The following is a 27,518-nucleotide window of genomic DNA, read 5'->3' as shown; positions in this document are numbered from 1 at the left end:
GCCTGGCAGGGCGGGGGCCTGCATGGCGAGGGGTGGAGGTCGTCTGGAAAAGCTAGGGCGCAGTAACCGGGGTGAAAGGAAAAACGGGGCTTGTTGAGGGGCAGCGGGAAAGAAGAGGACACCCAGAAGGCGGTGGCGAGCTGAGTTGGGGAGGGGCAACCCGAGAAGCGGAGGGGCTGGGGCGGGGCCGGGGCGGGGTGCGCGGGGTGGTGGGCGGGGCCGTTTGCGTCACGCGGCGTGGGCGGAGCCGCAGGGGGTTGTCCGCCCGCGGCACGCACAGCAGCCGCAGCCACCTCGCGCCCGGTCCCGCGGTCGCAACTGGAGCCGCAGCTTTCGCGCCGTCGCCTCAGCCGCTCGCTTCGTGGGTCGGTCCTTCCGGCACACGGGCTCCAGCCGCGCCTGCAGCCGCCCTCCGAGCCCTTCAGGCCGCCCCGGTCTCCTCGCCCGGCCCGACCCAGCCCGTGAAGATGGTGGACCGCGAGCAACTGGTGCAGAAAGCCCGGCTGGCGGAGCAGGCGGAGCGCTACGACGACATGGCCGCGGCCATGAAGAACGTGAGTTTCTCCTCCCCCCCCGCCGCCTCGCCCCAGCCCCTTCGCAGACGCGGGCTTTCGCGGGGTCGACTTGGGGACTAGTCGCCTGTCGCTCCTGCAGGTTGGCCGCCCCAGAGGGGGCTGGGGAGGGTCCTGAGAGCGCTGAGGACCGGGTGTGACGCGGCCTCTCCCCGAGCGTTCCCCAGGGCCGGCGGCGCTGCCGCCTCGGCCCTCCCCACGCGCCCGCGCTGGGGCGGGGTCTTGCAGGGCTGGTCTCGGGAGCGGGGTCTCTGGCCGCTGCGCCTTCGGGTGTGCTGGGGACCTGAGCAGGGGCTGTGCGCATCCTTTGTGCCCCACTTCCCCTCCTCCCAGCCTGGCCTTGTGGGGGCGGGGGACCGCATGGATGCGGTTCCTCTTTTCTCCCTGATGTCTGGGCGGCGCCTTTCCCATTCACTGAGCAGGTCTCCCGGTTTTCTAATACTCCCCCCCTCCCCAAATCTTCCCACTGCCTCTCCAGACAGATCCTTTAGGACCTCCCCGGGAAAAATGTAGGCTGTCCTGAAAACCTGGGCTCAATGGTGCAAAATCGAAACCTCCTTGCTCACGTTTTTCTTAACAAAAGGCTCCTGTTTCTGCATGCCCCAAAGCAAGCCCTCTTCCTCTTAGGAAGGGGGAACGTTTGTCTCGCTAGCGTTTTCACTGATTGTTCTCAATATGTCATCTCCATGTTTTCCTACGGCTTTCGTATTGCAAAGTGTTGGTATTGTCTTTAAAACAAAGGTGGTGAATTTAGCTGACTGGTTCAATTTGTGACATATGCTGTTTCTTTTTTAAATATAGGCACACATCTGTCGAAATTCCTATAAGTTGAAAAAATATTCTCTGATCTGATATTGCAAACAAAGCGGTGGTGGGAGGCAGTATCAAGTCATTCCAGAAGATTCTGCATTTGTCGTATTGCAGAGAGCCTAGACTGGGTGGAGGCTGGGAGGAGTTATTTTAAAGGGGAAAAAGTCTTTTTCTTTTTTTTTTTAATTTGTTTTGTTAGATGCATCTGAAGCTTTAAAAAAAAACAACAAAAACTAGCGCATCCTCAATGCTGATGAAAAGAGAATACTGATCTCCAGTTGTCGCATTTTGCAGATTCCTGCTTGTATTGCACCATTTTGTCAGTAACACTATATTCATCTAATGGGTGGTCAACCAGTTTGATATTAGAGGATGGGGGAAGTATTGAGCATTATTAAATGAAATGTAAAATTATTTAATGATTTCGGTCTCCCACTATTTTCATATCTAACTTCCTGCCTTATGTAACAAAGGTTTTAAAACGCATCTCCAGTGTGCAGCGGATGGATGAGTGTACCTTGCCTGTTAAACCTTTTTAATGAAGCAGTATAGGTATTACAGATTAATTCTTGAATAACTTTACTGGTTCACAGAAGATGACAATGCTGATGCCTGTGTATTTAAGCCAGCTACATTAACAAAGAAGATTTTTATCTCATTAAGGAAGAGAATTGATTCTGAAATTTGGAGCACTGCTGTATTAGTATTATTGCCACAGTTGCTGTCTTTAAAGCTCAAATGATATAAGTTGCACTTTAGCAGATATCAGTATCTTTAGTTCACATTACTTAGACTCTTCTAATTTTTCCATATTTCTAGTTTCACCGGAAAGCGAGTGACCTCGCTCCTATATCCATAGCAACCCAGTGATGTCACACACAATGACACAGAGGCTGCAGTGCACCTAATGGGTTGGTAGGGAGTATGCAAATGGCATTTGTCCAAGGTAATGCAGAAATTAACAGATAAGCCAGGTGGAATTGAGCATTTTATCTTCCACTGGATGAGAATTGGTCCCCCAGATAAGAATTTCATTTATCCTTAGACGTGCAAATCAGGGACGTCTAGCTATGCCTGTTCACCTTCCTATTTGTAGTTTTCTCAAAAGTTTATAAGATACAGTCGTGTTTTTAAACAATTGTCTGACTATTAAAATTGGGCAATGAAGGAATAAAGATAGAAATTTTAAACAAGAATATGTTTTATGCTCATAGTGCAGGGGTGAGCTGTATACATGGGTTTATTGCAAATTATTAACTTGGCAGGTTTTAATAAAAACCTTAAAAAAAATTATGACTTCCTACTGGGGCATTTTCAGTAAATGTTAGGGAATGAGAATCTATTACCGAACAATTTAGCTTGGGATTTGGAAAAGTTCTCTTTTGCTGTGTTTATGTTTCTGCTCCTTAACTGAGTGTGGAGGAAAAAACAGTTTATAAAATACAGCAGACCTTTTCCAAATCTGTTTACCGTGATTTTGAGGAATTAGGCTTACCTCTGACCTGCGTTTTCCTCATCTGTAAAATGGGTCAACACCTGCTTGAAAAAGTTGTGGGGATTAAATAAAAAATATAGTAGGTGCTTTAGAAAAGATAACTATTTATAAAACTTTGTTTCTTTCTTTGTTTATAAAAATCATCTCATCAGAGAATTTGGAAAATACAGGAAGATACAAAGAAAATACTCAGTCCTACCACTTGAGTTCTCTTCTAAGGCTGAAGTCATCCAGATGCTAGCGTGATTAAAGTTGTTTGCATCTGATGAAGTAACACTAGTAGTAAAGAGTTAGGACCTATGATAGTTGTAGGTGGGTGACCAGGATAGGGATAAAATGGTGTATTCTGGAAAGGAGGAAAGAAGGAAGTTTAGTCTTTTAAGACACATGTGTAGGCTTGTATCTAAAAAGAGCAAACACCTAGATGTTTCCTACTTGTTAGACAATACTGACTTGTCCTTTGGATTTTAATAGCCTCTTGAGAAGTTAATATTCTAAGTAGGCTACTGGTACTTGCCTGGGGGTGGGGGTGGGGCAGAAAAGGTTCTGGGCTACTAACTTTGTTGAAGTTACTGGGTTAAGCAGTTTAACTCAGGTGTGTTGGGAGGCATTAGTGGCAAAAGGCTATCTTAATTATGTTAAAAAGTCTTCATAGTGAAATCGATACACTTAAAAAGTTTTTACCATGTTAAATATTCTGTTTTTCCTACTAGCTCTTCCAGGAGGCTAGATCAATAGCCATTATCACTAATGGAGTAATGACACCTCTGTAGACTCTTCAGAGGTGGAGTTCTGCCAGCCATTATTATAATCAGAGTCATGTGGTTTCAGTTGTTCTCTTTAGGGTGGAAAGAATACAGATTACAGTTTGCTTTTTATGTTAACCTTCACAGTAACTGAAATGACTCTTAAGTGCCTTTTCTAATTATTTGAAGAATTTCATATGTATCTTTTGGATTATATTGAGATAAAAGATGTTGCTGAATGTGCATCCTCATTACAGTTCTTTGGATTAACTGCAGACCCTGGGGAGGATTTCATCCCCTAGTACTTGGAGGAAGCCTTATTTATTTATTAAACCAAACTCTAAATTATTAAAAAGTGGAGGAAATGATTTTTTATTGAGGTAAAAGCCACAACATAAACTAACCATTTTCAAGTGTACAGTTCAGTAGCATTCAGTACATTCACAATGACGTGCAGCCATCACCTCTAGGAAAAATAGGAAAATGATATTTTAAAAAAGTGATGATGGTCTGGCTATAGCTGGCTGGATTTCAGCACATTACTGATTCAGGAATGTGTCAATAATGAAGGGCTCACAGCCAATGGTAATCAGTACCCCTTTCTGTTTGTTTTCTAACATCTGGACCTTTCAGCATAAATTGAAAAGGGGACTTATTTTGGCTAGATTTGTATTTCCATTCCATTTCCATTAATTTCCATTAACTCTTTCCAAAAGTTACAGAGCTTAAAAACTATACGTTGCTCACACAAATTAATAAGAACAATTTACCTGAAATCGGAGCCAACTATTAACTATTTGGAGATTATAGGAATTTTGCTGGTGTTCTTATTATCACCCATTTTCCACCCCAAGACTGACTTTGTTAGACACACTTGCCCTGCTGTGTGCCACCGGTTCCTGCAGTGCTGAACTATTCAAGCATGGGCTTCTCCTAAATAAGATGTTAAATACATTGTTTTGGTGTTTCTGAGGCTGCCAGGAACAACTTCTTGTCTCCAATATCACCAGCCCTAACAGTTTTATCTGGCAGGGCATCTGATTCTTTGTGTATTCCTACCAGATTCCATGAGATGTGGAAAAAAAGAAGCAAAGACCACTTTATATGTTTAAGAGTCAAAGGGAAAAAAATCACATATAAACCATTGTCTTTTGTCTTATTTTCTAAGCTCTGTTTGTTAGAGCTTGACCAGGTATTCGAGACTATAATTATAGGGAACCTATATTTGTTGTCTTTCTAGGCTATAAAGGCTACCAACATGAGCTGCCTTATGGCCTTTCCTCTCATAATCATTTTTCTGCTGTCTTCCCCAAATTCCATTTTAGGTATTATCTATCATTTTGGTTTAGTACCAGACCATATTATCTTGCTTTAGATTGGCACTTGAAATTTTGATTTTACTAATTTATGAATTTGAGTCGTAAGAAAACAGTTACATGAAAAGTGATCAACAAAAATTCCCAAAAGAAAGCTTTAATTTTAAAATATATGGTTAAATTTATTTGGTTCCATGATTTTGCAGAAACAATAAAAATTTGTAAATCTTGTAAGACTTTGCATGAGTCTTTCTTTTTTCTTCCTTTTAAAAGAACTCGTGAAGTCTAAACCAAATTTTCATCAGCATATCACGTGTAAGAGTGTCCCACAGAGGTAGATTTTTCTTTACCTAAGTTGAATACTGTTAATGTGGTGCATAGCATTAGTTGCATTGTGAATAAGTAGATAGAAATGAGTGTTCTTACATATATAGATTTTTAATATGACATTTTAAAAAAATTCCAAATAAACTCATTGGTCTCATCCTTTTAATCTTTGAAGCGATACCTTATTTTTGGAGAGGTATAAAGCCAAACTTGGTGAGTAGGACCCAGGTGTAGTGTCAGCTTTTCCCTCTTAATAATTCTGTTGCTAGAACAGGGGTGCCAGAGCTGGGGATATGACAGTGACAGCAGTGGGCAGCTGAACATGTAATGACGGTAGTGCGAGAGGAATCCCTCATCCACCCTCCCCCACCGCTGAGTATGAAGAGCAGCTGTGGTGGTGTGAGAAGTGAGAGAAGGCTAAGAGGTAACAAGAGGAAGGCTTTGAAAAATGAAGGTTTGTTTTGAAGAGAGAGATCATTTAAAACTTCTTTAGCTTTCTGAGAGGAGTTACTAATATGGCACTTAAGCTACCATATTCAAATAACCAAGATCTAGGAAACAAAGTTGCCTATGGTGCCAGTACTTTAAGGATGTAGAAATAAGCTTAAAATATTTTTGACTGAATTGTTTCAATTCAGTACCATTCAGTTCAACACAGTGCTCCTTTTGTATGGGTCTAACATGAAATAGTGAATGAGTATGTCTTTGCAGCAGAAGCCCAGCATGGATAGTCACCATGCAAACAATCCCATATTCCCACCAGGACATGCTTACATGAGGGCCTGCCTGGCATGGCTAGACCCGGTGGATAGATGTTATTTTCAAATCATACTCCACTCTTCACATATGACTCACCTCTGGTCTTTCTAGCTACATCTGTGTAGTAAAAATAGAGACTTAAAGTTTAGACACTAGATTTTTTGTCTAGTAGTTTGAAAATGACCCAATGCGTGAGGATAAGGAGAAATAACAAGATAGGATAAGAACAGCAGAATAGCCTTCTGCAGACAAGGAAAGCTGGTGGGGACAAGTGAGTAGGGAAGAAAAATTTTAGAATATCTTGATTTTGGGATGCTCTGATCTTCTAAGGGACTCTGGTTTTTGGAAGGCTGTCATCAGTGGGACAGACCACTGATGACAAAAATGTCTGGCCTTTAGGACGCTAGACAGATGACACGTATCACCATAATAGTTCCCTATGCAGGGATATTTCCATCATGTCTTTCTACAGGGTTTTGTACCTTGCTTTTTCAACTTGATATTTCAAGGATATTTTCTTCTGTTATTAGTATTTTCAGTGGCTGAACAATCCTGTGGGTGTGTCATAATTTAATTTTTATTTAGCATTTAGGCTGTTTCCAAATTTATAAATAATATTGCCATGAATATCTTTGTGGCTAAAGCTTTCAACACAGATTGTATATTAGGACAGAGACCCAAAAGTGGAATTTTTGAAAGAGTTGCTAAGAATTTTTAAGGAACTTGAAACCATCACTAGTACTGGTGTGTATCTCAAAAGTTTTGGAAGATGTAATTGTTTGGATAGATACTACATACACATGGTTCAAAGTTCAAGGATACCCTATTGCCCTTTCTGCTCCAGAAAGAGAAAATGAGGTTGAAACAGGGGAAAGTTTAACTGCAAGCTTATTTGTGGCAAGCCTCTCTTCTGTTTTCTTGTGGTTGGAATGAGTACCTTTTTAAAAAATAAAAAAAAAAAAACTAATATGGTAACTTTCAAGTATATGCAAATATGGTAACTTTCTAGTATATGCAAAATAAAGATAATAGTATGATATAACCCCATAATAACCAGTTTCACCATTTGTCAGCATATTGGCCAATCTTGTATCTATATACTTTACTACTGTTCTGGTCCCCTTGGTATTTACCATCTTGCAAGATGGCTTTTTATTGACCTAAAATTACGCCTTATTTCCCACAAATGTTCCAATTACCAGCAAGATCTCTTTATATTCAGATTTGGCAACCTCAAAGTGTAGTTTCTTGCTTAAAGCATTTAATCCAGGTGGCAGATAATTTAATTTTTTCCTTGATTTTAAGAGAAGTGTTTCTCTTCAGTTGACATCCAAGTGCTGCTTCCCATCAGCCTTTGCTCATGAGGAGGAGGAAAGGCTGGATCGGTCATGAGTGGGGAGAGGAAAGATGGTGCTGTGTCAGGTAGGTTTAGAGAAGAGTTTTATCATTACAGGACTGTTCGTTTTTACTGCCTTTTTTGGGAAGGGGACAACAAAGGCTGATATCTTTTGTCAGTTCTGGCTTTTATCACCAATCCGATAGAAGTGCTAAAACCCAATTGATTTGTTGAGGGAGATGTGGATAAACAAGTTTTGCTTTTGTTCGGTTTTGTTGCTTGCCAAGCATTTTTAAAAAATCATTTTTGCCTTGAAGTCATCATGGTACTGGTTGTAGGTATGAGTAGGTAGGTAGGTAGGTAGGTAGATAGATAAGTACATACACTAGCTGTCTGGGCCCAGACACCTTGGGTTTGAAGTCCATGCTCAGAAGTATGGAGTTGACTAGTTTAATGATATCAATAATTTAGGTGAGTATACTGCCGTTTTATTTTTTTACCATTCGAATGTCCTGCAGAAAAAGGCTAGATTTTTGGAACCGTTTATTGAGGAAGAGAAAACAACATGGTAAACTTCAGACAGCTATAGTAATGAATTGAACTTTAAAATTGCATAAAATATATTTCTATTAACATTACTTATTTAGAACTTTGTCTAGCATATAGAGTCTCAAAAACACTGAGTGAATTATAGCTAGTTCTTATTTTGGATTTATGGTACTCTTGCATTTTGATCATGTTTTTCTCTTCGTAATCTGGCCGGCTGTATAAATACATATATATTTTTTAATGAAGGATGATTAAAACTAGCTTTTTAGCAAGTGTTTACATCTGTTGTGAAAACGTCAGTACTATAATTTACTAAGCTGTTATGGCACAGCATTACCCTGAAATGTTGATGAGTTAAACTACGCATCTGGACCACAGAGGAAAACCTAGTGTACTTTTTGGGTATGACTTTTTTCACATCTGTTCTATAGATTTCTGCACTGACTATAATATTTTTGGGAAGACAAGATTTTAAGTTACACACTCTCAGATTAAAATATTGCAATATAGTTGGACATTTACTGTCACTTGGGAAGCATCTTTCTATACTTTTCCCATTTAATTTCACAACAGTTTTATAAAGTGATGGTCCCATTTTACAGGTGGAAATGTTTAAGTAATTTGCTTAATAAGGCTTGAGTTAAAAGTTTTTTTTTTCCCCCTAAATCTCGGCCTCTTTTAAAAGGTTTTTTAGTTTTCAAAAAGGAGTCATAGGGCTTCCCTGGTGGCACAGGGGTAAAGAATCTGCCTGCCAATGTAGGGGACACGGGTTCGAGCCCTGGTCCGGGAAGATGCCACATGCCGCGGAGCAACTAAGCCCACGAGCCACAACTACTGAAGCCCGTGTGACTAGAGCCCATGCTCCGCGACAAGAGAAGCCACCTCAATGAGAAGCCTGCGCACTGCAATGAAGAGTAGCCCCCACTCGCTGCAACTAGAGAAAGCCCGTGCGCAGCAATGAAGACCCAGTGCAGCCAAAAATAAACAAACAAATAAATAAAATATTAAAAAAAAAAAGTCATAGGTGAAGTGTATACATGGATACTGGTAATCTTTTAGCTCTTGTCTCAATGATCTGTTTTCATTAATCTTAGTCAATGTTCCATTGTTTGCAGAAGCTTTGAAATTCCTTCAAACTGCTGTATATTTAATATTTTTCCATTTGGTTGTCCTTGAGAGGGTTGTTATGTAATCCAGGTTTTTAATACAGAACAAACTTCTTTAGGGCAGCCCTAAGATGAAATACTCAATATGAGTGTAATCTTTCTTTTAGAAAATATTTGGTCCCATGATTGTGGTGTGTTTTAAATACCATTTAACAAAGGAAAACTGGCAATTTTTAGTATAAGGAGGTAAGTACCATGGTTTTGCCACTGGAGTCTTACAGGAATTGCCAAGAAGTGAAAGGATGCCACTCAAACTGAATGGAAGAGTATACCTCACTTGAAAGAAATGGGAGGAAGCTGTGACTTTTTTGTTCATCAAAGATAATATGGTCTTGTGTGGAATTCACAAACTGGAATGTGGAAACATGTTTTGAGGGGATTTAAGTGAAGATCAAAGGAAGAAAAGAATGTTAACTTGAATATTTTGTAGATGTTCTAGGCAGTGGAAGAAGTGAATGGTACTGATCCAGAATTCACACAGGGAAGGTAGAGTTGTGAGGGGATTATTGAACGTCTGTGGGAACATTCCACACACAGAAGGTGAAAGTCAGCCCAGTGCTGTGGTAGCAGAGGACACTTAAGTCACCCTGAGCATCAGGGGAGATTTCCTAGAGAAATGATAGCAGAGCAGTGTGGTGGGGGTGGGGGTGGGGTGTTGAGGGGAGGGGAAAGGCTGGAGGAAGGAATGTCCAGGCAGAGGGAATAGCATTGTTTAGTTGCAGAATGTACAGGGAGCAGAATCTGTTGCATGACTGATTCAGTCACTATTGGTTGCACTGAGAGAATGTTAGGAAATGAGTCCAGAGAGGTAAATAGGGGCAGGGGCCAGTTCATGAAGGGCCTTGTGGAGTTTGGGTTTTTTTCTTAGGCTTTGGAGAGTCATTGAAGGATTTCAGGCAGAAGAGGATCATTATCCGATTTTTGGTTTGGAGAGAACCTTGGCAGCAGGGTGGAAGTTGAAGAGGAGGACAGTGTGGCAGAGGGACAAGACTGATTAGTATTGCAGGGTCTGCTCTGAAGGTATGAGGACCAGGACATGGGCAGTGAGGGCAGATTTGAGAGAGAGAATTTGATGGCTGGAGATAGGAGGAGGAAGGAGAAATGATGGAGAAGATCAAGTCAGTTGCCGTCATGCTGTGTTTGAGGAAACATTTAAGTGGCGGTAAATGGAAGCAGCATGGCTACAAGTTAATTCATGAAAAGCTCTTAAAAAACAGGGCCTGGCACAGGTTAAGCACTCAGTGTTACTTATTATTCATTAAGTAAACAAATATTTATTTAGGAACCACTAATGGCAAGGTTCTAGTCTCAGACCTGGAGGATATAATATCCCCTGCCCTCACAGAACTAACATTCTAGTGGGAGTCTCCTACCAGGCATAATAAGGTCACCTAGGCAAAATTGAGAGTTGAAGTCAAAATGAACCCTGGGGAATCCCACTTCAGTAGTGACTGGAATGAGGAAGAAAAGACTAAGTAGATGGTGATAGAAAACCAAGAAAGCTAACAAAGTGGACAAGAGTGTCAAGAAAGGGGGATTAGTCCGCAGTGTTAGATTCCTTACGAATTAAGACGTAAGGGACTTCCCTGGTGGCGCAGTGGTTAAGCATCCGCCTGTCAGTGCAGGGGACACGGGTTCGAGCCCTGGTCCGGGAAGATCCCACATGCCGCGGAGCAACTAAGCCCGTGCGCCACACCTACTGAGCCTGCGCTCTAGAGCCCGCGAGCCACAACTACTGATGGCCGCGTGCCTAGAGCCTGTGCTCCACAACAAGAGAAGCCACCACAATGAGAAGCCCGTGCACCACAACAGAGAGTAGCCCCCGCTCGCCGCAACTAGAGAAAAGCCCAAGTGCAGCAATGAAGACTCAATGCAGCCAAAAATAAAATAAAAATTTTAAAAATAATTTAAAAAAAGAATAAGACGTAAGAGAACATGGGATATGTGAGGTAGGAAGACAGTTGATGACAGTGGTAATGGGGTGAGGAGTGAGTGAAAGGTGAAGAAATGGTAACAAGTATAGGCTAATTTTCAGAAACTTGATTTTGAAGGAAATGTGATTAAAAGGCATCGTTTATTTTAAACCTCAACTTGGACTACATGTTAATGGGAAAGTACAGGAAAGAGAGTGACTGATGGGAATATCTTGAGAGGGAAGAAGCATCTTGTTTGCATACAGGGAGGAGGTGGCAGTGGTAGGGGCAGTTGCTTGTCAAGTATAGGCCTGTGGTCACTTTCCTTTGAAGAGGCAGTAGTGAGCAAGGGTTGCCAGGCAGTGAGTGCTAAGGGCCCGACTGAGGTTAAAAAGCCTTAATTTGTAGTGACTACAATCTAGTGTTTTTTGGTCTCTCTCTCCCTCTCCCCTACCCCGCCCCATATTTTGGGTATAAGAGTAGAAAGCAGGCTGGGTGGTTCTATTGATTGAGCATTTGGGTGTTTTAGAGATGGTATAGCAGAAGGACAAGGCATAGGAATGTTGATATTAATGCAAAAATAATTGAATTTGATGGATCTTGATGAACCTTACAAGGAGGAAATAAAACCTAAAGGAAAGGGGCTGAGAAAAAAGGAGAGGGTTCAAGAGCAAGTCTAGTAGGTGGAAGTGAGGACTGGTAACATTGAAGGATAGGTAGGAGTTTGGTTTTATTATTTTTTACTTGTTTTGGCTGTGCCGCACAGCTTGCAGGATCTCAGTTCCCCAACCAGGGATTGAACCCAGGCCACGGCAGTGAAAGCTCCAAGTCCTAACCACTAGACCACCAGGGAACTCCCCTTTTAAAAAAAATTTTTATTTTTAAATTTTGCTTTATTTTTTAAAAAAATTTATTTATTTATTTATCTTGGCCGCACCTTTTAGTTCCCTGACCAGTGAAATCGCAGAGTCCTAACCAGTGGACTGCCCAGGGACTCCCAGGAGTTTGATTTTAAAAGTGAATGGTTGGGGGTGGGGCGGGAGGATAAATTAGGAGTTTGGGATTAACGTATGCACACTACATAAAATAATCAACAAGGACCTTCTCAATATCCTGTAATAACCTGTATGGGAAGAGACTGCAGAGAATGGATATATGTGTATGTCTAACTGAGTCACTTTGCTGTACACCTGGAACTAACACAGCATTGTAAATCAACTATACTCCAATATAAAATAAAAATTTAAGAAACGAATGGTTGTGAGTGAGGTCAAAGATGTGGTTTGGGGATAAGTTGTCAGAATCGATGAGATAACTGTTGTTTAGAATTAATTTGAGGGAGTAGCCTTGGATAAGGAAGTAGGGCCAGAGGTCTGGATACAGGTAAACAATCCCAAAGAAAGTGAACATGACATTGATTGCAGGAGAAATTTTAGAAGCAGAGAAAAGGCATGAAAGAGAAGATGATTGTGAGGGAGTCAGTATGGGCTTGTATAAGAACCTGCATAACTAATTTTGATTTAACTAATTTTTATTTTTAAAAAATATTTATTTATTTGGTTGCACCGGGTCTTAGTTGCGGCAGGCGGGCTCCTTAGTTGAGGCTCCAGTTAACTAATTTTTAGAATAGGGTTATTTGACTGCTAGCCAAGGGAGTGCTAGAGGATAGTATATCTATTTCCTGATTTGTGAGGTTAAATGGTGAGCTGCAGAGCTTTGGCATTTGTCCCGGTTGTTGAAAAGTGAGATCAGACTGGAGCAATGGGTGGAATCTCGGCTAATGATGTGGCCTTGTTTTTGCTTCAAGTCCTGTACCTTGACCCTAAAATTCAACTGTTCGTTACATTTGGTGCAGGTGGCACTTAACAATAGCCATCTTAATATTCATTAAGTTTTTGTTTGTATCAAACTACCTAAAGCAAATATTTCTTGTTTATCACAGTTCTTTATACTGGCCAGGTAGTTTGGGTCTAGACTTGCTCCTGTGGGGCCGGAAGAACTATGAAGAGGCCAAGGCCTCTTCACATAGCCTCTCATCTCCAGGTTAACCCAGGCTTCTTTGCCTGGGGAAGGTTCCCAGCAGTGAGCCCTGATTCACAAGCACTTTTCAGGCCTTTGCTTACCTCATACTTGCTAATGCTCTGCTAGCCAAAGCAAGTCTCATGATCAAGTTCAGATTATAGAGTTGGAGAAATATATTCCAGTTCATGATGGAAGGAGCTGCGAAATCATTTAAAAGGAAGGAGAGAGACACAGGGTTGGAAGGAGTTATTAGGGCCATTTATGCAAACAGTCTGGGCTGGATACAGCCTATGTAGATTCATGTCACTTAAACATTCCGAAGTGACGGTTTAGGTACTGTGGTGTGATTCACTGATGAGTGAAGTGTGCTACCTGCCCTTAAGGACTTGAGTCCTTTTAGGAAAAAGAAAGGTATACAGTTATACTACAAGGCATTAGATATAAGCAGTATAATAAGTGCAAGGTGAAAGTTACACACAGAGTAAGCAGTAGTTCTGCCTGAGGAATTTTCAGGCTTCAGGAAGTAAGTGTAGTATTTGAATTAGGGCTTAAAAGATGACATAGAGAATTCTTCTTCATAGTTCTGGAAGTGCGTTTTAGGTGGTTGGAAAAGCATGATAGCAGAGGAGTGTGTGATATGAGGAAGACTGCGAGACCTGGGTCTGGGTATTGATGACTTGCAGCAGGGTTTTTCTACCTTGGCCCTATTGACATTGGGGCCAAATTATTCTTTGCTCTTGTATGTGGCTGACCTGTGCGTTGTAGGATGTTCACCAGCATGCCTGGCCTCTGCCTGGTAGATAATATCTAAATAGAGCTGCTTTTAAAATGCACTGTATCATAGGTTATACAGCACTTTCAAATACAACAGCTTGTTTACCTTCTGCTCCCTGCCCCCCCCCAAAAAAAGCAGATTTATGGTAAAACTAGCAGTTATAAATGTTAGTTCATTTGTGGTGAATTCAGAAAATAGCCCGGCTAAAGTGTGAAGTGTTGTATTCTAAGTAGCAGACTGAAGAGTACTGACAAAAGAGTACTGGCAAATTTGGGGGGAAAGAGTCAGGATGATGAGGGGAGTTGTATCCAGGTCATAGAAACAGTTAAGTAGAGAAGACCTAGGGGTATGAGGACTAGCTGAAGAAGTGATTCTGGCCCCAAGAAATAAAATTCTTACGGCTAGCGACTGGCAGTTTTAGGAGAGAGAAACTTAGCTTTATCTTGAAATCAGGTACTTCTGATCTTACTCTCTAAAGGTGGATTTAGGCTGAATTCTCACAGATGTCCAAGTACAGGGTTGGAAGACCACCCAGCAGGGTCTGTAAGAGGGAGGGGAGCACTGCCTTGGAATGTGTTTGTGTGTGGATTGTCTGTAATTTGAGAAGTTGTTATTTTAGTATATTTCTCTCCTGCCTTTTTTCCCCATAGTGGCAGAATTGAATTGCTTCATAATGAAGAATACCCATGGTAGGGAATGTAAAATTCTTATCCCTTTTCAAGATTGCTTAACTATATCTGAGCAATAAAGATAACGCTTTCGTTCTCATTTTTGGCGAGGCTATTGAGAAATATTAAGCTACGTCAAACTACATAGTTTATTTGAAGGCACAAGAGGAGGATTAAATAAGAGGTAGAGGTTCATGCTCTATTATAGTGGGTTTTCTTTGTAAGAGCCCACATGTTATGAAGCATGAAGTATTTGGAATTCTGAACTTGTCAAACAAATAAGCTAATTAATTATTGACATGTGTGAAAGTGCTATATAGACTATGGCATAGTGCAGCAGTTTTATCTTTATAGCTTTATTGAGATATAGTTCACATACCATACAATTCACCCATTTGAAGTGTACAGTTCACTGGTTTTTAGTGTGTTCAGAGTTGAGTAACCATCACTAGTATCTAAATACAGGACATTGTCACCTCCCCAGAAGAAACCCTGTACCCATTAGCAAGCAGTCACTGCCCTCTGCCCTGCCTCCCCTCCCCCCCCCCCCCACACACAAAAAGAGCTCTAAGCAACCACTAATCTATTTTCTGTTTTTATAGATTTGCCTCCTTGGGACATTTCATGTAACTGGAATCATAATATATGGTCATTGGTGATAGGCTTCTTTCACTAGCCTAATATTTTCATTATCATCCATGTGGTACCATGTATCAGTACTTCATTCCTTTTTATGCCTGAATAATATTCCATTGTATGGATGATGCTACATTTAATTTATCTTTTCATCTGTTGACATTTGGATTGTTTCCACTTTTTGGCTGTTTTAACTAATGCTGCTGGGAACATTTGTGTGCAAGTTTTTGTGTGGATCTTATGTTTTCATTTCTTTTGTATATACCTAGGAGTGGAATTGCTGAGTCATGTGGTAACTCAACATTTTGAGGAACATTGTCCTGCAGTTCTTAACCTGGAGAAATAGACGTGTGGATCCCATGCAATACTGAATCTTTGAGGGTTAGGGCTGCTAAGGAGAGTGTTTTACAAAAAGCTCCTCCTTGGTTAAGAACCAGTCATAATAGTGGAAAGCATATGGGATTTTGAGCCATGAGATTTGCATTCCATTCTTTGGCTCTGAGCCTTAATTTTCTAAACTTTAAAATGGAAATAACAATACTGAATCATAAAGGGTTATATGGAGGGCCAAGGAGAAATTATAATTTTAGTGAATAACTCATTTTTGATACTACAAAAGTTATTTAGAAAAATACGGAATAGATGAATACTTCTTAACATGATAGAAGTATCTTTTAAACAAAGAGTTGGTATTTAAGAATGAAACACTGGACGTATTCCATTAAATTCAAAATGAAACAACGATGCACGTTATAAGCATTACTAATATTGTCCTTGTCCTTGCAGTAGATGTGATACAGTATAAGAAATCTAACCACGGGAAAGGACAAGTAATATTTGGAAGCCATAAAATAAGGTAGGGAATGAACTGGAAAAATATTAGAATTAGTAATTAGTTCAATGAAACAGGGCTGAAATCTATAGTATGTATTTTATATATCAGCCCTGATCTGTATAAAAATATAATGAAAGATTTTTATGCAACTAAGTTTTGTTTTTTAAGGTATTCTTGGTAGAAGTGAGGTGGTGAGTACAAAGCAGCAGATGTGGGTTTGAGTTATTTACATCAGTAAACTTGTTTACATAAAACTGCTGGCTTTGAGCTTTTTTTTGAAAACTTGGTTTTCATAATTGACTTTAAACTTTAATTGTGGATGTGATTAACTGGGTAAATTATGGAGAGGGTTTGTTTGAATAGGTACTGCTGGTAACAGGTCAAACTTCAACCTCCTCAACCTTGACTGCCTCCCAGCCACTCTGTTTTCAGACCCTTCTAGAAATACAGTGAGAGCATAGAAATTCCTTTTTAATGGCTACCTAGAATTCTGTTGTATGGATGTATCATAATATAGCCAGACTTCCATCGAGGACCATTTAGGTGGTTCCAGACTTTAACTGTTACAAATGATGGCGGTGAATCAGTTTCTAGAAGTGGAATGGCAGAGGCAGAAGTTTTCTTAGAATTTGTCATTTTGATAGCTGTTCCCAATTGCCCTCCATAAAGTTTGTACTAATTTACGGTTTCCAACAATGGATGAGAGTGCCTGTTTATCCACAGTATCAGCCTTCACAGTGAGTCATCAAAGTTTAAGTTTTGCCAGTCTGATTGGAGAAAAATTAGCATTTATAAAATGAATGAATTTGAGTACTCTACTTATATTTTCCTTTTTTTTTTTTTCAATTGTCCATTCCTTTTGCTCACTTTTCTATTACTGATTGGTCTTAAATTCCTTTTAGGAAGGTGTTTTTTGTTTTTGTTTTTTGTTTTTTTTTGGCTGCGCCGCTGTGAGGCTTGTGGGATCTTAGTTCCCCAACCAGGGATCAAACCTGGACCCTTGGCAGTGAAAGCACGGAGTTCTGACCAGTGGACCGCCAGGGAATTCCCTGCAATAGCATGTCTTAAAGTACATCTATTTTTATTGGAGTTTAGGTAATTTACAATGTTGTGTTAGTTTCAAGTGTACAGCAAAGTGATTGAATTACACATATATATATATTTTCAGATTCTTTTCCATTATAGGTTATTACAAGATATTGAGTATAGTTCCCTGTGCTATACAGTACGTCCTTGTAGAAAAGTACATATCTTAATTAAAAAGTACCTCATTGCTAAAAATTGCTAGTCTGACAACACAGGGTTGCCACACACCTTCAGTTTGTAAAAAACTGCAGTATCTGTGAAGCGCAGTAAAACAAGGTACAGCCTCTATTAGAAACTAGCCCTTTCTCTGTGACATGTTGCAAGGTTTACATCATCAGAGACTCAGGATGGGAGAAAGAGCACAGGATTTGAAACCAGAGCACCCGAGTTTGTGTCCCTGTCCTGCTGTGTGATTTTTGGGAAAAAGTCGATTTCTCTGCATCACACCTGTAAAGTATAATGTCCACCTTGTTAGGGTAGTTGTGAAAAGAACATAGGATTTGGTGGCTGTCAGAAAAGCCCAGGTTCTCAGGAAGCTCTCCTCTCATCGATGAGACCTTGAGCTTGGCCCTTGAGCTTGGCCCTGAATATGCCATGGAAGTTTCATGATTCTTCTTGGATGTTCCTCTTCCTGGAATGTTTCCCTTCAGCACAGTTTTTATCCAGGGTCATTGCTGCTGGCTTTTATTTATTTTAAGTTGGTGAATTTTTGTGTAGCCTTTTTTTTTTTCTTTTTTTAAAATTTATTTATTTTTGGCTTCATTGGTTCTTCGTTGCTGTGCGTGGGCTTTCTCTAGTTGTGGAGAGCGGGGGCTGTCCTTCGTTGCAGTGCGCGGGCTTCTCATTGCCGTGGCTTCTCTTGTTGCAGAGCACGGGCTCTAGGTGTGCGGGCTTCAGTAGTTGTGGCACGAGGGCTCAGTAGTTGTGGTTCGCGGGCTCTAGAGCGCAGGCTCAGTAGTTGTGGCACACGGGCTTAGTTGCTCTGTGGCATGTGGGATCTTCCCGGACCAGGGCTTAAACCCATGTCCCCTGTATTGGCAGGCGGATTCTTAACCACTGCGCCACCAGGGAAGTCCCGCTGGTGTCTTTTAAAAGCCCAGCTGATGAGCTTTCCAGGCAGAGTTTGAATATGTGTTGAGGGTCCCCAAGACTTAGCCCCATGTTCAGTGATCTGCCAGGACTCAGCATATAGCTGTACTCTTGGCTATGATTTATTACAGTGAAAGGATGCAAAGCTAAATCAGCAGAGGGAAAAGGTGCTTGGGGCGAAGATCAGAGTAAACCAGGTGCAAGTTTTCCAGAGTCTTCTCTCAGGGGACTCACACAGATTGTGTGTGTGAAATGTCTGCTGGGAATCTCATTAGAGACTCAGTACCCAAGGGTTGTTTTGTTTTGTTTTGTTTTTTTGATGTTTAGAATGTTTTTTGGTATTTTTTTAAATAGATCTTTATTGGAGTATAATTGCTTCACACTACTGTGTTAGTTTCTGTTGTACAACAAAGTGAGTCAGCCATATGCATACATGTATCCCCATACCCCTTCCCTCTTGAGCCTCCCTCCCACCCTCCCTATCCCACCGCCATCCATTGAGGGATGCTCACAAAGGCACTTTCTGCCTAGCACATACCAAATTCAAGACTCCTAGAAGGAAAACAGGTGTTTAGCATAAACCACATTGTTTGGACAAACATTTTAGGGACAGTGAGCCATTCTTAATTGGGGATGGTGGGAACCCTTCCAAAATCTTAGTTCTCAGATGGTAGCCAAGGGTCAACTTTGCAAGCAGACCTTTCTAAAGATAGCAGTCTCAAGGCTGTTGTGTTAACTCTTTTTTTGTACAGACTGTACTTCAAGTTTAAGGCATTTTGCCCACATATGCAAGACATGACTTCAGATTATTTTCAAAAATTTTGATTTGAGATTTAGCAGGTCATCTCTAGAATACATGACTAATTATATGCAAGCAGAACAGTGTCACATTTACTTGCAGTGGGTTATTCTGCTGCCTGCACAGTATATAGATAACTGTCCATTACATGGACACTGATACTCATTTTGCACCTTGTCATGTTTTTCTTTTTGGTGTAGGGTGTTCATATATAGCAGTCACTGCATTTACCCTTTTTATGGCCTCTTGGCCCTTTCAGGTGATAGCACTCCTAGGACCAAAAATGCTTGATGGGACCGAATGTTATACCTGGTGTCTGCTAACTCATTTTTTTAATAAACTATTTTTTAGAGCAGTTTTAGGTTCACGGAGGAAAGCACAGAGGTCCCGCATGCTCCCTGCCCCTCCCCCCACGCACAGCCTCCACACTGTCAGCATCCCAGCGTAGTATGCTTGTTACCATCAATGGACCTACACTGACTCACCATTAGTATTCAAGTCTGTAGTTTACATTGGGGTTTAGTCTTGGTATTGTACATTCTGTGCATTTTTACAAGTGTGTAATGACATGTATCCACCATTAGAGTATTGTACAGAATAGTTTCACTGCCCTAAGAATCCTTTTTTCTGCCTGTTCATCCCTCCTCTCTTATTTTTTGGATGTGAACAGAATGTAAGTTTGTTCTTTGTGGAGATTTTCAGCTTTCCTTAAGTCAAGGCGTCTTACCATCATAAGTTATTGTACAAGATTCTGCTTGATAGAAATACATTTTAAGTAAAGTAAGCTTAATTCAAGTTTCATTTAAGGAGTTTAAACATTTGAAGTTGCATTCATTACAATTTAAGGTTCTCGATAGGTAAGTTGAAGAATTGTGAATGACTTGGTGCTCCAAGACCACACAGGGTCAGAAAGTCATCTTAAATAGCTTTCCAAGAACCTCAAGGGTTGCTCATCTTAGGTAGAGAAGATTTCTCTCCTCATCAACCCTTAGGGGAGGACAGTTGATAACTAATTAATATCTGATGCCTTAGCAGCTGGGATTTGGGGAGTTTTATTTCTTAAACTGTTGGTGAGAATAACAGATTTTTCTAACCTTTTTGCTAACAGCTCTCTCTAACTCACTGAAAGAAATTTGAACTTGAGCTAGTATCATAGGAGTTGAGAAGAGAAACCTTAATTTTATTTTTAACCAGAACATAAAACTGGAGAATTTGCAAACTGTCCACATTTTCCAGTAGCCATGACAGTAAATTTTGGGGACCATATATACAAGTATTGCATTCTTAGAAACAGTTCAGTGACTGTTTTGAAAGACATTACCTTGCTTCCCAAATGATACATATCTCACATCTTCCTACACCGAATAGGCATTCTATCTTGGTTAAACCTTTTTTGAACGCTATGTGGATACTTTTTTTTACCTTTTAAAAAAATTATCTTGACTTTTGAAACTAGTATGGTTGGGATCTCTATTTTATTTTAATGTAAAAATCACAGATTATCTCTCATACAAGTCATTTTGATCTTAAGAATTTTTTTAAAAATTCTGATTTAAGGTTTTTAGAGAAATCTTAGTTCCTTTGAGCAGACTTTTTTTTTTTTTTAGAGTTAAAGGTTTTCCCCTCTAACATAGTTTTTCAGTGGCAGAGAACATCTGGGTATGTCCCAAATGTGGTTGAGTTACTGTATCTAAAGGTGATGTTGGCATTTCATAATCTCCATGTTCCAGTTTGTCTGAGGCAAATGGCTACCTTTGGGCTCTTTAGCCCAACTTTTGCAGCAGGAGGAGACCTAACGGTATAGAGTACTGGTGAGGTAACTTGAGCTTTAAATAGTTGCTGGCTCTTGAAATAAGGATAGCATGATTTAGGGGAAAGGCCAGAACCCGATCTCAGTGGCCTTAGGCACCGCGGCTTCTTGCATTGGCGACAGTTATCAGGTTACTCTAGAGGCGGCTAGTCTTCAGTATCTGCACATTCAGTGAATATGGGCTGGTGTCCTATGGTATGCGGCCCTCAGGCCTACAGAGGCCTCTCAGCCTGTTTGAAAGCCAGTCTGGGGAGTCATTCCAGGCTATATGATATTAAAGTTTATGGAAAGGAAGTGATGTAAGGGAGCTAAGGACTAGAGAACAGCATGAAATGGAGAAGAGATACTTGATACAGTATCTCTTATACATTAGTAGCATTGAGCAGAAGATAAACTAGATGATGTGAGAAATACAGAGGCCTCCTATGGCGAGAATTAAAGTGAAGGGACGTTATTCAAGGTGTTCTCAAAAGTAATTGCTCAAGGGAATTTCCTGGCGGTCCAGTGGTTAGGACTCTGGGCTTTCACTGCCGAGGGCGCGGGTTCAGTCCCTGGTCAGGGAACTAAGATCCCGCAGGCACATGACTTGGCCAAATAAAAAAAGTAAATGCTCACATCTCTATAGCTCACATCTCTATAGCACTTTACTGTGTTGGGAGCACTTTATCGTTCATCTGATACACTCTTATAATCTTATGAAGGAGGTAGAAATCTGTATGCAAACTGAGGCCCAGATAGATGAAATGGCTTGTCCCCAAGGTCACTTAGTAAATGGTGGGACTGGAAAGCCCTAGTCTTCTGGGTTATTTGCATATACGTCAGAAATTGACAGGAGTGACAGTGGCTGAGGGCTGGGAATAGTTTCTCCAAAGTCCAGAATATATGGAAAATTGGATGTGAGATGATAAGCCTCCTATTCAGGGGAAGCAGTGTTTCCACGGTGGGGGGGTGGGGAGGGGCGCTCAGAGAGTAGAAAGCACCTCTGTGCTGGTTTCCTTCTTCTCTGAAGTCCAGTAGAACCAAAGCCCTCTTCCCCCACTCTGCATCTGTTTCCCCTAGGCCACCTCTGGCAGAGCTACTGTTGCTGTCTAGTGTTAGAGTGGAGAATCAATAATGCATAGTAAAAGGTTAGCATAAGAAAAACCACTCAAAAACTTAGGAATTTGAGTGTGTGTTATTTGCTGGATGTTGTGAGAATTAGTAAGCAAAGCATATGAACTAATAAGTATGGTTTACATTCTGATTTGATTGTATCTGAGAGAAACTATTTTAATTACACAACCAGTTTCCTTAAGTATAATCGTCTCCCACCCCGACCTCTTCCTTGATAAAAGAGGAATACATACCAAATGTAAATGATCCATACACAGGTAAGTCTCTTGGAATCCCAGCCCTTCCTCCCCCAGATACTTTAGCTTATCTTTTTGGATTATATCCCAGTACCTTGCACATCTCTGAGTAATACAATGTTACATGGATGCTGTGGTTGATCTACACAGGGAACAGAGAGTAGCCAGTTTAACTGGGGGTGGGAGGAGTAGAGCTGGGCAAGATTGCATAGAAGCCATGAGTATAACTTGGTTCTTGACAGTTGTCTAAGTATTTTCCAGGCAGGAGCACTGGTAATTGTTCTAGGCAGAGGCAGAAGAACAAAGGGCAGAAGTATGAAGGTTTTTGCAGTTAACATGTTACCGCTGGAGCGCAGGTACATGAGAGAATGAGGCGAGAAAAGCATCTAGTATGTTGTAAGTCATAGGAAAGCGCTCATGATCTGGGGTTTCTGATAATGCCGTTGGCTTAGTATGTACCAGTTGAGATATGATAGTTAACCAGACAAATAAAAATGTGACCTCAGAATAGGAAAAAAAGTAAGAGCTCAATCACTCCTTCTTGTAAAATTTTGTTTCGTATGGTTGTCAGACACTTAGAGGTGTATGGCTCTGACATCACAGAAATCAGGTAATATAAATTAAATAGTTTAGTCACTTGATTTAATTTCTTTATTATATGCAGTTGTTTGGTAGTCATAAAAATACACAACACTGGTGTGCCGTTGCTTTAGTAGTGTCCTCAAGGCTCTTAGTGTTTCGGACGATGAAAACCTAGCACAATTGAAAGAAGCATTAATTCCTGTTGACCACCTCAGCTCAGAAGTGCTTTGCTCACCTCTCCATCTTATTGCTGTTGTATTCAGACACTACAAACACACGTTCCCCAAGTTGCTAATATGTCAGTGATCAGAGTCAATCCCGTGCCCCCAATTTTGACTTCCTTTCTGGCGTTCGTAATTTATGTTATTTTAACATAAGAAAAGCTTCTTTGTTTCTCAAAAGTCAACTTGAAGTTGACTGACTATGTTCTCACCCGGTAGGCAAGATACTCTCACCCAAAATGGATGGGACTGACGTTTGGTAGACAGGGCAAGGTTAGGAAGAAGCTGTCATTCTTTTTTCTTAAAAAAAACTGATGAGATATATAAGCCATCTATACTTAAAATCCTTAGGATTGTTATGTACGTAATGTTGCATGAGAGACCTGTTGACCTTTTGTAATTTAGATCAAATTTCGACTTTACATCTAAGAGTTAGACTTGACAGTTCTTTCCTGGAACAGCTGTGTGATAATAAGCCTATGTGTCCTTCTCTAGGGAGAAAGCAGGGGTTCAGGCACCATTGAGCCAGTTGCAGTTTTTTCCCATCTTTGTTGCTCCTTTCTTCTCCATCCCTCTTCATATACCCACACAGCCTAACTTGTTTGTTGATTACTTTAATCAACTGGTAGATCTCTTTGTGTTTTAGTGGCATAAAGATATGATTAACCCAACTGACATCATCTGTACCATAACAGCTCTTTATCTTTCCTCCTTAATAGGTGACAGAGCTGAATGAGCCACTGTCCAATGAAGAAAGAAACCTTCTCTCTGTGGCCTACAAGAATGTAGTTGGGGCACGCCGTTCTTCCTGGAGGGTCATTAGTAGCATTGAGCAGAAGACATCTGCAGATGGTAATGAGAAGAAGATAGAGATGGTCCGTGCTTACCGTGAAAAAATAGAGAAGGAGTTGGAGGCCGTATGTCAGGATGTGCTGAGCCTGCTGGATAACTACCTGATCAAGAATTGCAGTGAGACCCAGTATGAGAGCAAAGTGTTTTACCTGAAGATGAAAGGGGACTATTACCGCTACCTGGCCGAAGTCGCCACTGGAGAGAAGAGGGCGACCGTTGTGGAGTCATCTGAGAAGGCCTACAGCGAAGCCCATGAGATTAGCAAGGAGCACATGCAGCCCACTCACCCCATTAGATTAGGCCTGGCCCTTAACTACTCCGTTTTCTACTATGAGATCCAGAACGCCCCAGAGCAAGCCTGCCACTTGGCCAAGACCGCTTTTGATGACGCCATTGCCGAGCTCGACACACTCAACGAGGACTCCTACAAGGACTCCACGCTCATCATGCAGCTCCTCCGCGACAACCTCACGCTCTGGACAAGCGATCAGCAAGACGACGACGGTGGAGAAGGCAACAATTAAGGCCCCCAGCTGGACTGGCAGCGCACGCTGATGCTACTACCGCAGTCTTTATTTTTCCCATGAGTTGGGGTCGGGTGGGGGAGGGAAAGGGAGCGATGACCTTCCTAGGGAGAAACCCACGACCTGTCCTGTCTTTGATCGCCTCTTTGACATTTTTGCCAAAATACCACTAGTGGAAAGTCAGGCTAGCTGTGCTGGTATTGGAATAGCAGCCTCACGCTGGCATATGGACTGTTCTGTAGATTAATGCAAGTGGAGCTGTCCTTAATTTAACTTATTGCTAGAAAATAGGGTTTTAAGATGAAAAGAAAACTTAAACGGAATAGCCCTCATTCAGTAAGTTCTGTGGTTCCAGTAAGGATTTTTATGTACATATGCTCTTGTCTTTTAAGTTCTGGGTACTTTCTAGCTCATCTGTTTCAGCTGTGCATTTTGTTTTTCAGGGTGTACTCTACCAGACATGGAATAGTTAAAATCCCAAGCTGATAGACTTAGAACATAAGGTATATTTATCCTTGTGGTTTAGGCCTTGCCAGTTTTCAGAAGTTTCTGATTAGTTGACAGTATTAACACTAAATTGCAGTTTACAGTATTTCTACATTACAGCCATATGTGACATCAAGCCATTGATTGTGTGTTTTTCTTATTTTGGCTTTTACATCTTTATTCAGCCTCATCCAGGTTGGTTTTGCTGTTATCTATCTCCTAGGCCAAAAGGCTTGCCTGAGGAGAATCAAAGCTACTTTAGGTTTTGTTTAATAGGTGCTTGGCAGATGGCTGTGGGATTTTTGTCCTTCTTTCTTCTTAACTTAAATCCACCACAAAAATGATTAATCACTTTAATAGAAACGTTAAACACCACAAAAATAGAGAAAATTCAGGTCTGTATGTCATTTATTGTGCTGATATTTCCAGAGAAATCCTGATTTTTTTCAGCTGCCATAGCTCCTTCCTCAGGGACTGCACTGCTGTCTCACTCCTCACTTGAGTCTTCCCTACTGTACCTTGTGCCCAGGGCATGCACTCGTGTGGGTTGAAAAGCTGTTGGGTTGTAGAAGTTGGCGGTCGTTTTGAGGAAGTTTGTGGTGCAGTGTGTGAAAATTCAGGTGCTAGGAGCTTACTGGTAGAAAAATCCTAAAGGAAGAGCTCTATTCATAAACATTCTGTCCAATTTCGGGAGCCTCGTGTGTCAGTTTTTCCTCCCTAAAAACAATCCTTCCCCAAATAATCGTTGTAGGAAAATAAACTAAAATAATTATCAGATAATAAATACTTAACTCCTATTTGACCAAAACTTTTTTATGTATTTTTTTTCTTTTTAATGAAAGCATAGAAGTTGGAAATTGATTTGTGCCATCTGTACACGTTTTAGAATTGAAGGAAACCACGATGCTATTTCCACAAGTTTGTTTCAGTTAGCCTTAGGTCCTTGGTTCTCATTTTGGATAAGTCTTAACACACGACCTGTTGCATGTGCATTCAGCCTTTTTTATAAGGTCAGTAACAGCGTGAACTGCTGAGATAGGTAATGACACCAGACTTGTTTGTTTCTTTGTTTTATTTAGGCAGGGAGAGGAATGAGTAGTAATTGAGGAAAACCTGGCAGTTGCTTTTGCTAAAACCAAAATGGAGCTTCCAGTTGTGAAATGCACGTGTTGACCAGGATCCAGGTGACAGTGAAGATAGAAGCGTGTGACGATGCTCTGTAATGTGGCACAGTTACCCAGCATGACTTTCCTTAGAAGGCTCCCTCCATATGCTAGAGCAGAAGTCCCAACTAACTAAACCTACCAGAAGAACTAACAGAAGAGAGCTTTATAGCTTCTGTGCCCTAACAGGGGCCTAAGGTCAATGCCACGGATGGGAACAGATTTGCGGGGGGCGGGGGGGGGGGTAGGTGGGGTTTTCCTTAATTTATCTTCATGTCCAGTGAGCAGTGTTGTGTCCTTCCTTGTAGCATTTGGAAATGATTTACTGGAATTACAAAACCTATTTTTCTTTTAAATTTCAGCTTTGGCTCTGGCTGCTTTTTAGAATAATGCAAGATAAAACCGTATCTGAGGGCTAAAAATGAAGGAGGGAATGGGAGACTTGATATTTAAGCAGCTTGAATGGTTTATTTTCTTTTATTTTTAAAGAAATGCACTTGCCTATGATGCTGTCTCTCCAGTGAAATGATTACTCCTCCATTACTCTATTGATACAATATTGTGCATGCTAGTGTTGTATTTCTATACAGTAGCTTGAAATTTATTAACTTATACTGTAGGTGTTATGTATTCCTATGACAAAAAAAAATTAAGTCTTCAAATTTTTTAAAGTTTTTTTAATTTAATTTTTCCTTTTGGGGGTAAAGTTTGCTCTACCAAATAGTGATCGTAACAAATTGATCTGTTTTGGATGTTGCTATAGTGACATGCAGTTATATATTTTGTTTTTAAGGGTGGGGGGGGAAGCAAAAGAAACACCAGTGTTAGCTTAATCTTAATGTCTGGTGTTTGTCATGGTGAAATTATAATTATTACAGTGTAGGAGAACAACGAATATGTTCTCTGAATGAGCCTTTGTGCTTTTTGTCATGTTATGCAGTGAACTATTTTTAAGGTCTAATCAGTGATTATTTTTCCAACTCCGTGTTTCTCTAAGGAATTATTTCACACACGGACCATTCTTAGCAGTTTTCCTCAGTGATGGAATATCATGAATGTGAGTCATTATGTAGCTGTCGTACATTGAGCAAATAAACTTACAGATCTGATGTCAGTGCTAGTTTTATTTAATGAGTTGAAATTTTTCTTTGCTTTTGAAGGTTGGATTGGACATGGGTGTTCTCCCCCACTCAAAGAACAAGGTTGGACTTCGGGGGGAAAGGGGCAAAACGGTGTATATTGGAAAGTGCCTATCTCGGGGAATCAGACCTGGGTTTACTGACCTTAAAAAATGATCGCACCTTTTGGGTCTCCATTGTTTCTCTTGTGAAACGAACCTTAAGTTTGAATCATGACTCCTTTTGATTCTCGGGCAAATGACTAAACTTCTGAGCCCTGGGGGTGGGGGATATGGGTCTAAATGAAAACTGGGTCACGTGCCTGGTTTGGTATTTCTCAGGTGCCCATTGGAGATCTCATTATGTTTTAGGTGAGGTGGGTTTTTGCATTTTAAGATGTTCATTCATAACTATATTGTCTTGGGTTTTTAAGTCTTTCTGAGGTGGTCACCAGCCTTAGTTGACGTGGGCTGCGCTCTCAGCAGCCTGCTGTTTCTGATGGCAGCTGTCAGGA

The 27,518-nt window shown here is 40.9% G+C and overlaps 1 protein-coding gene across 1 annotated transcript; it reads left to right on the top strand.

Moving 5' to 3' along the window:
- The first annotated feature begins 260 nt into the window (after positions 1-260).
- YWHAG (tyrosine 3-monooxygenase/tryptophan 5-monooxygenase activation protein gamma) lies at positions 261-26,970 on the top strand. The gene is made up of 2 exons (XM_061208329.1): positions 261-554; positions 23,581-26,970. The coding sequence occupies exons 1-2, from the start codon at positions 468-470 to the stop codon at positions 24,235-24,237; spliced, it is 744 nt and encodes a 247-aa protein (XP_061064312.1). The 5' UTR covers positions 261-467; the 3' UTR covers positions 24,238-26,970.
- Positions 26,971-27,518: the final 548 nt, after the last annotated feature.

The sequence above is a fragment of the Eubalaena glacialis genome, chromosome 13 (genome assembly GCF_028564815.1).
Source record: "Eubalaena glacialis isolate mEubGla1 chromosome 13, mEubGla1.1.hap2.+ XY, whole genome shotgun sequence".
In the NCBI taxonomy this organism is placed as follows: domain Eukaryota; kingdom Metazoa; phylum Chordata; class Mammalia; order Artiodactyla; family Balaenidae; genus Eubalaena; species Eubalaena glacialis.
The sequence above is the reverse complement of the archived record's forward strand: the minus strand, read 5'-3'. Positions and strand labels throughout refer to the sequence as shown.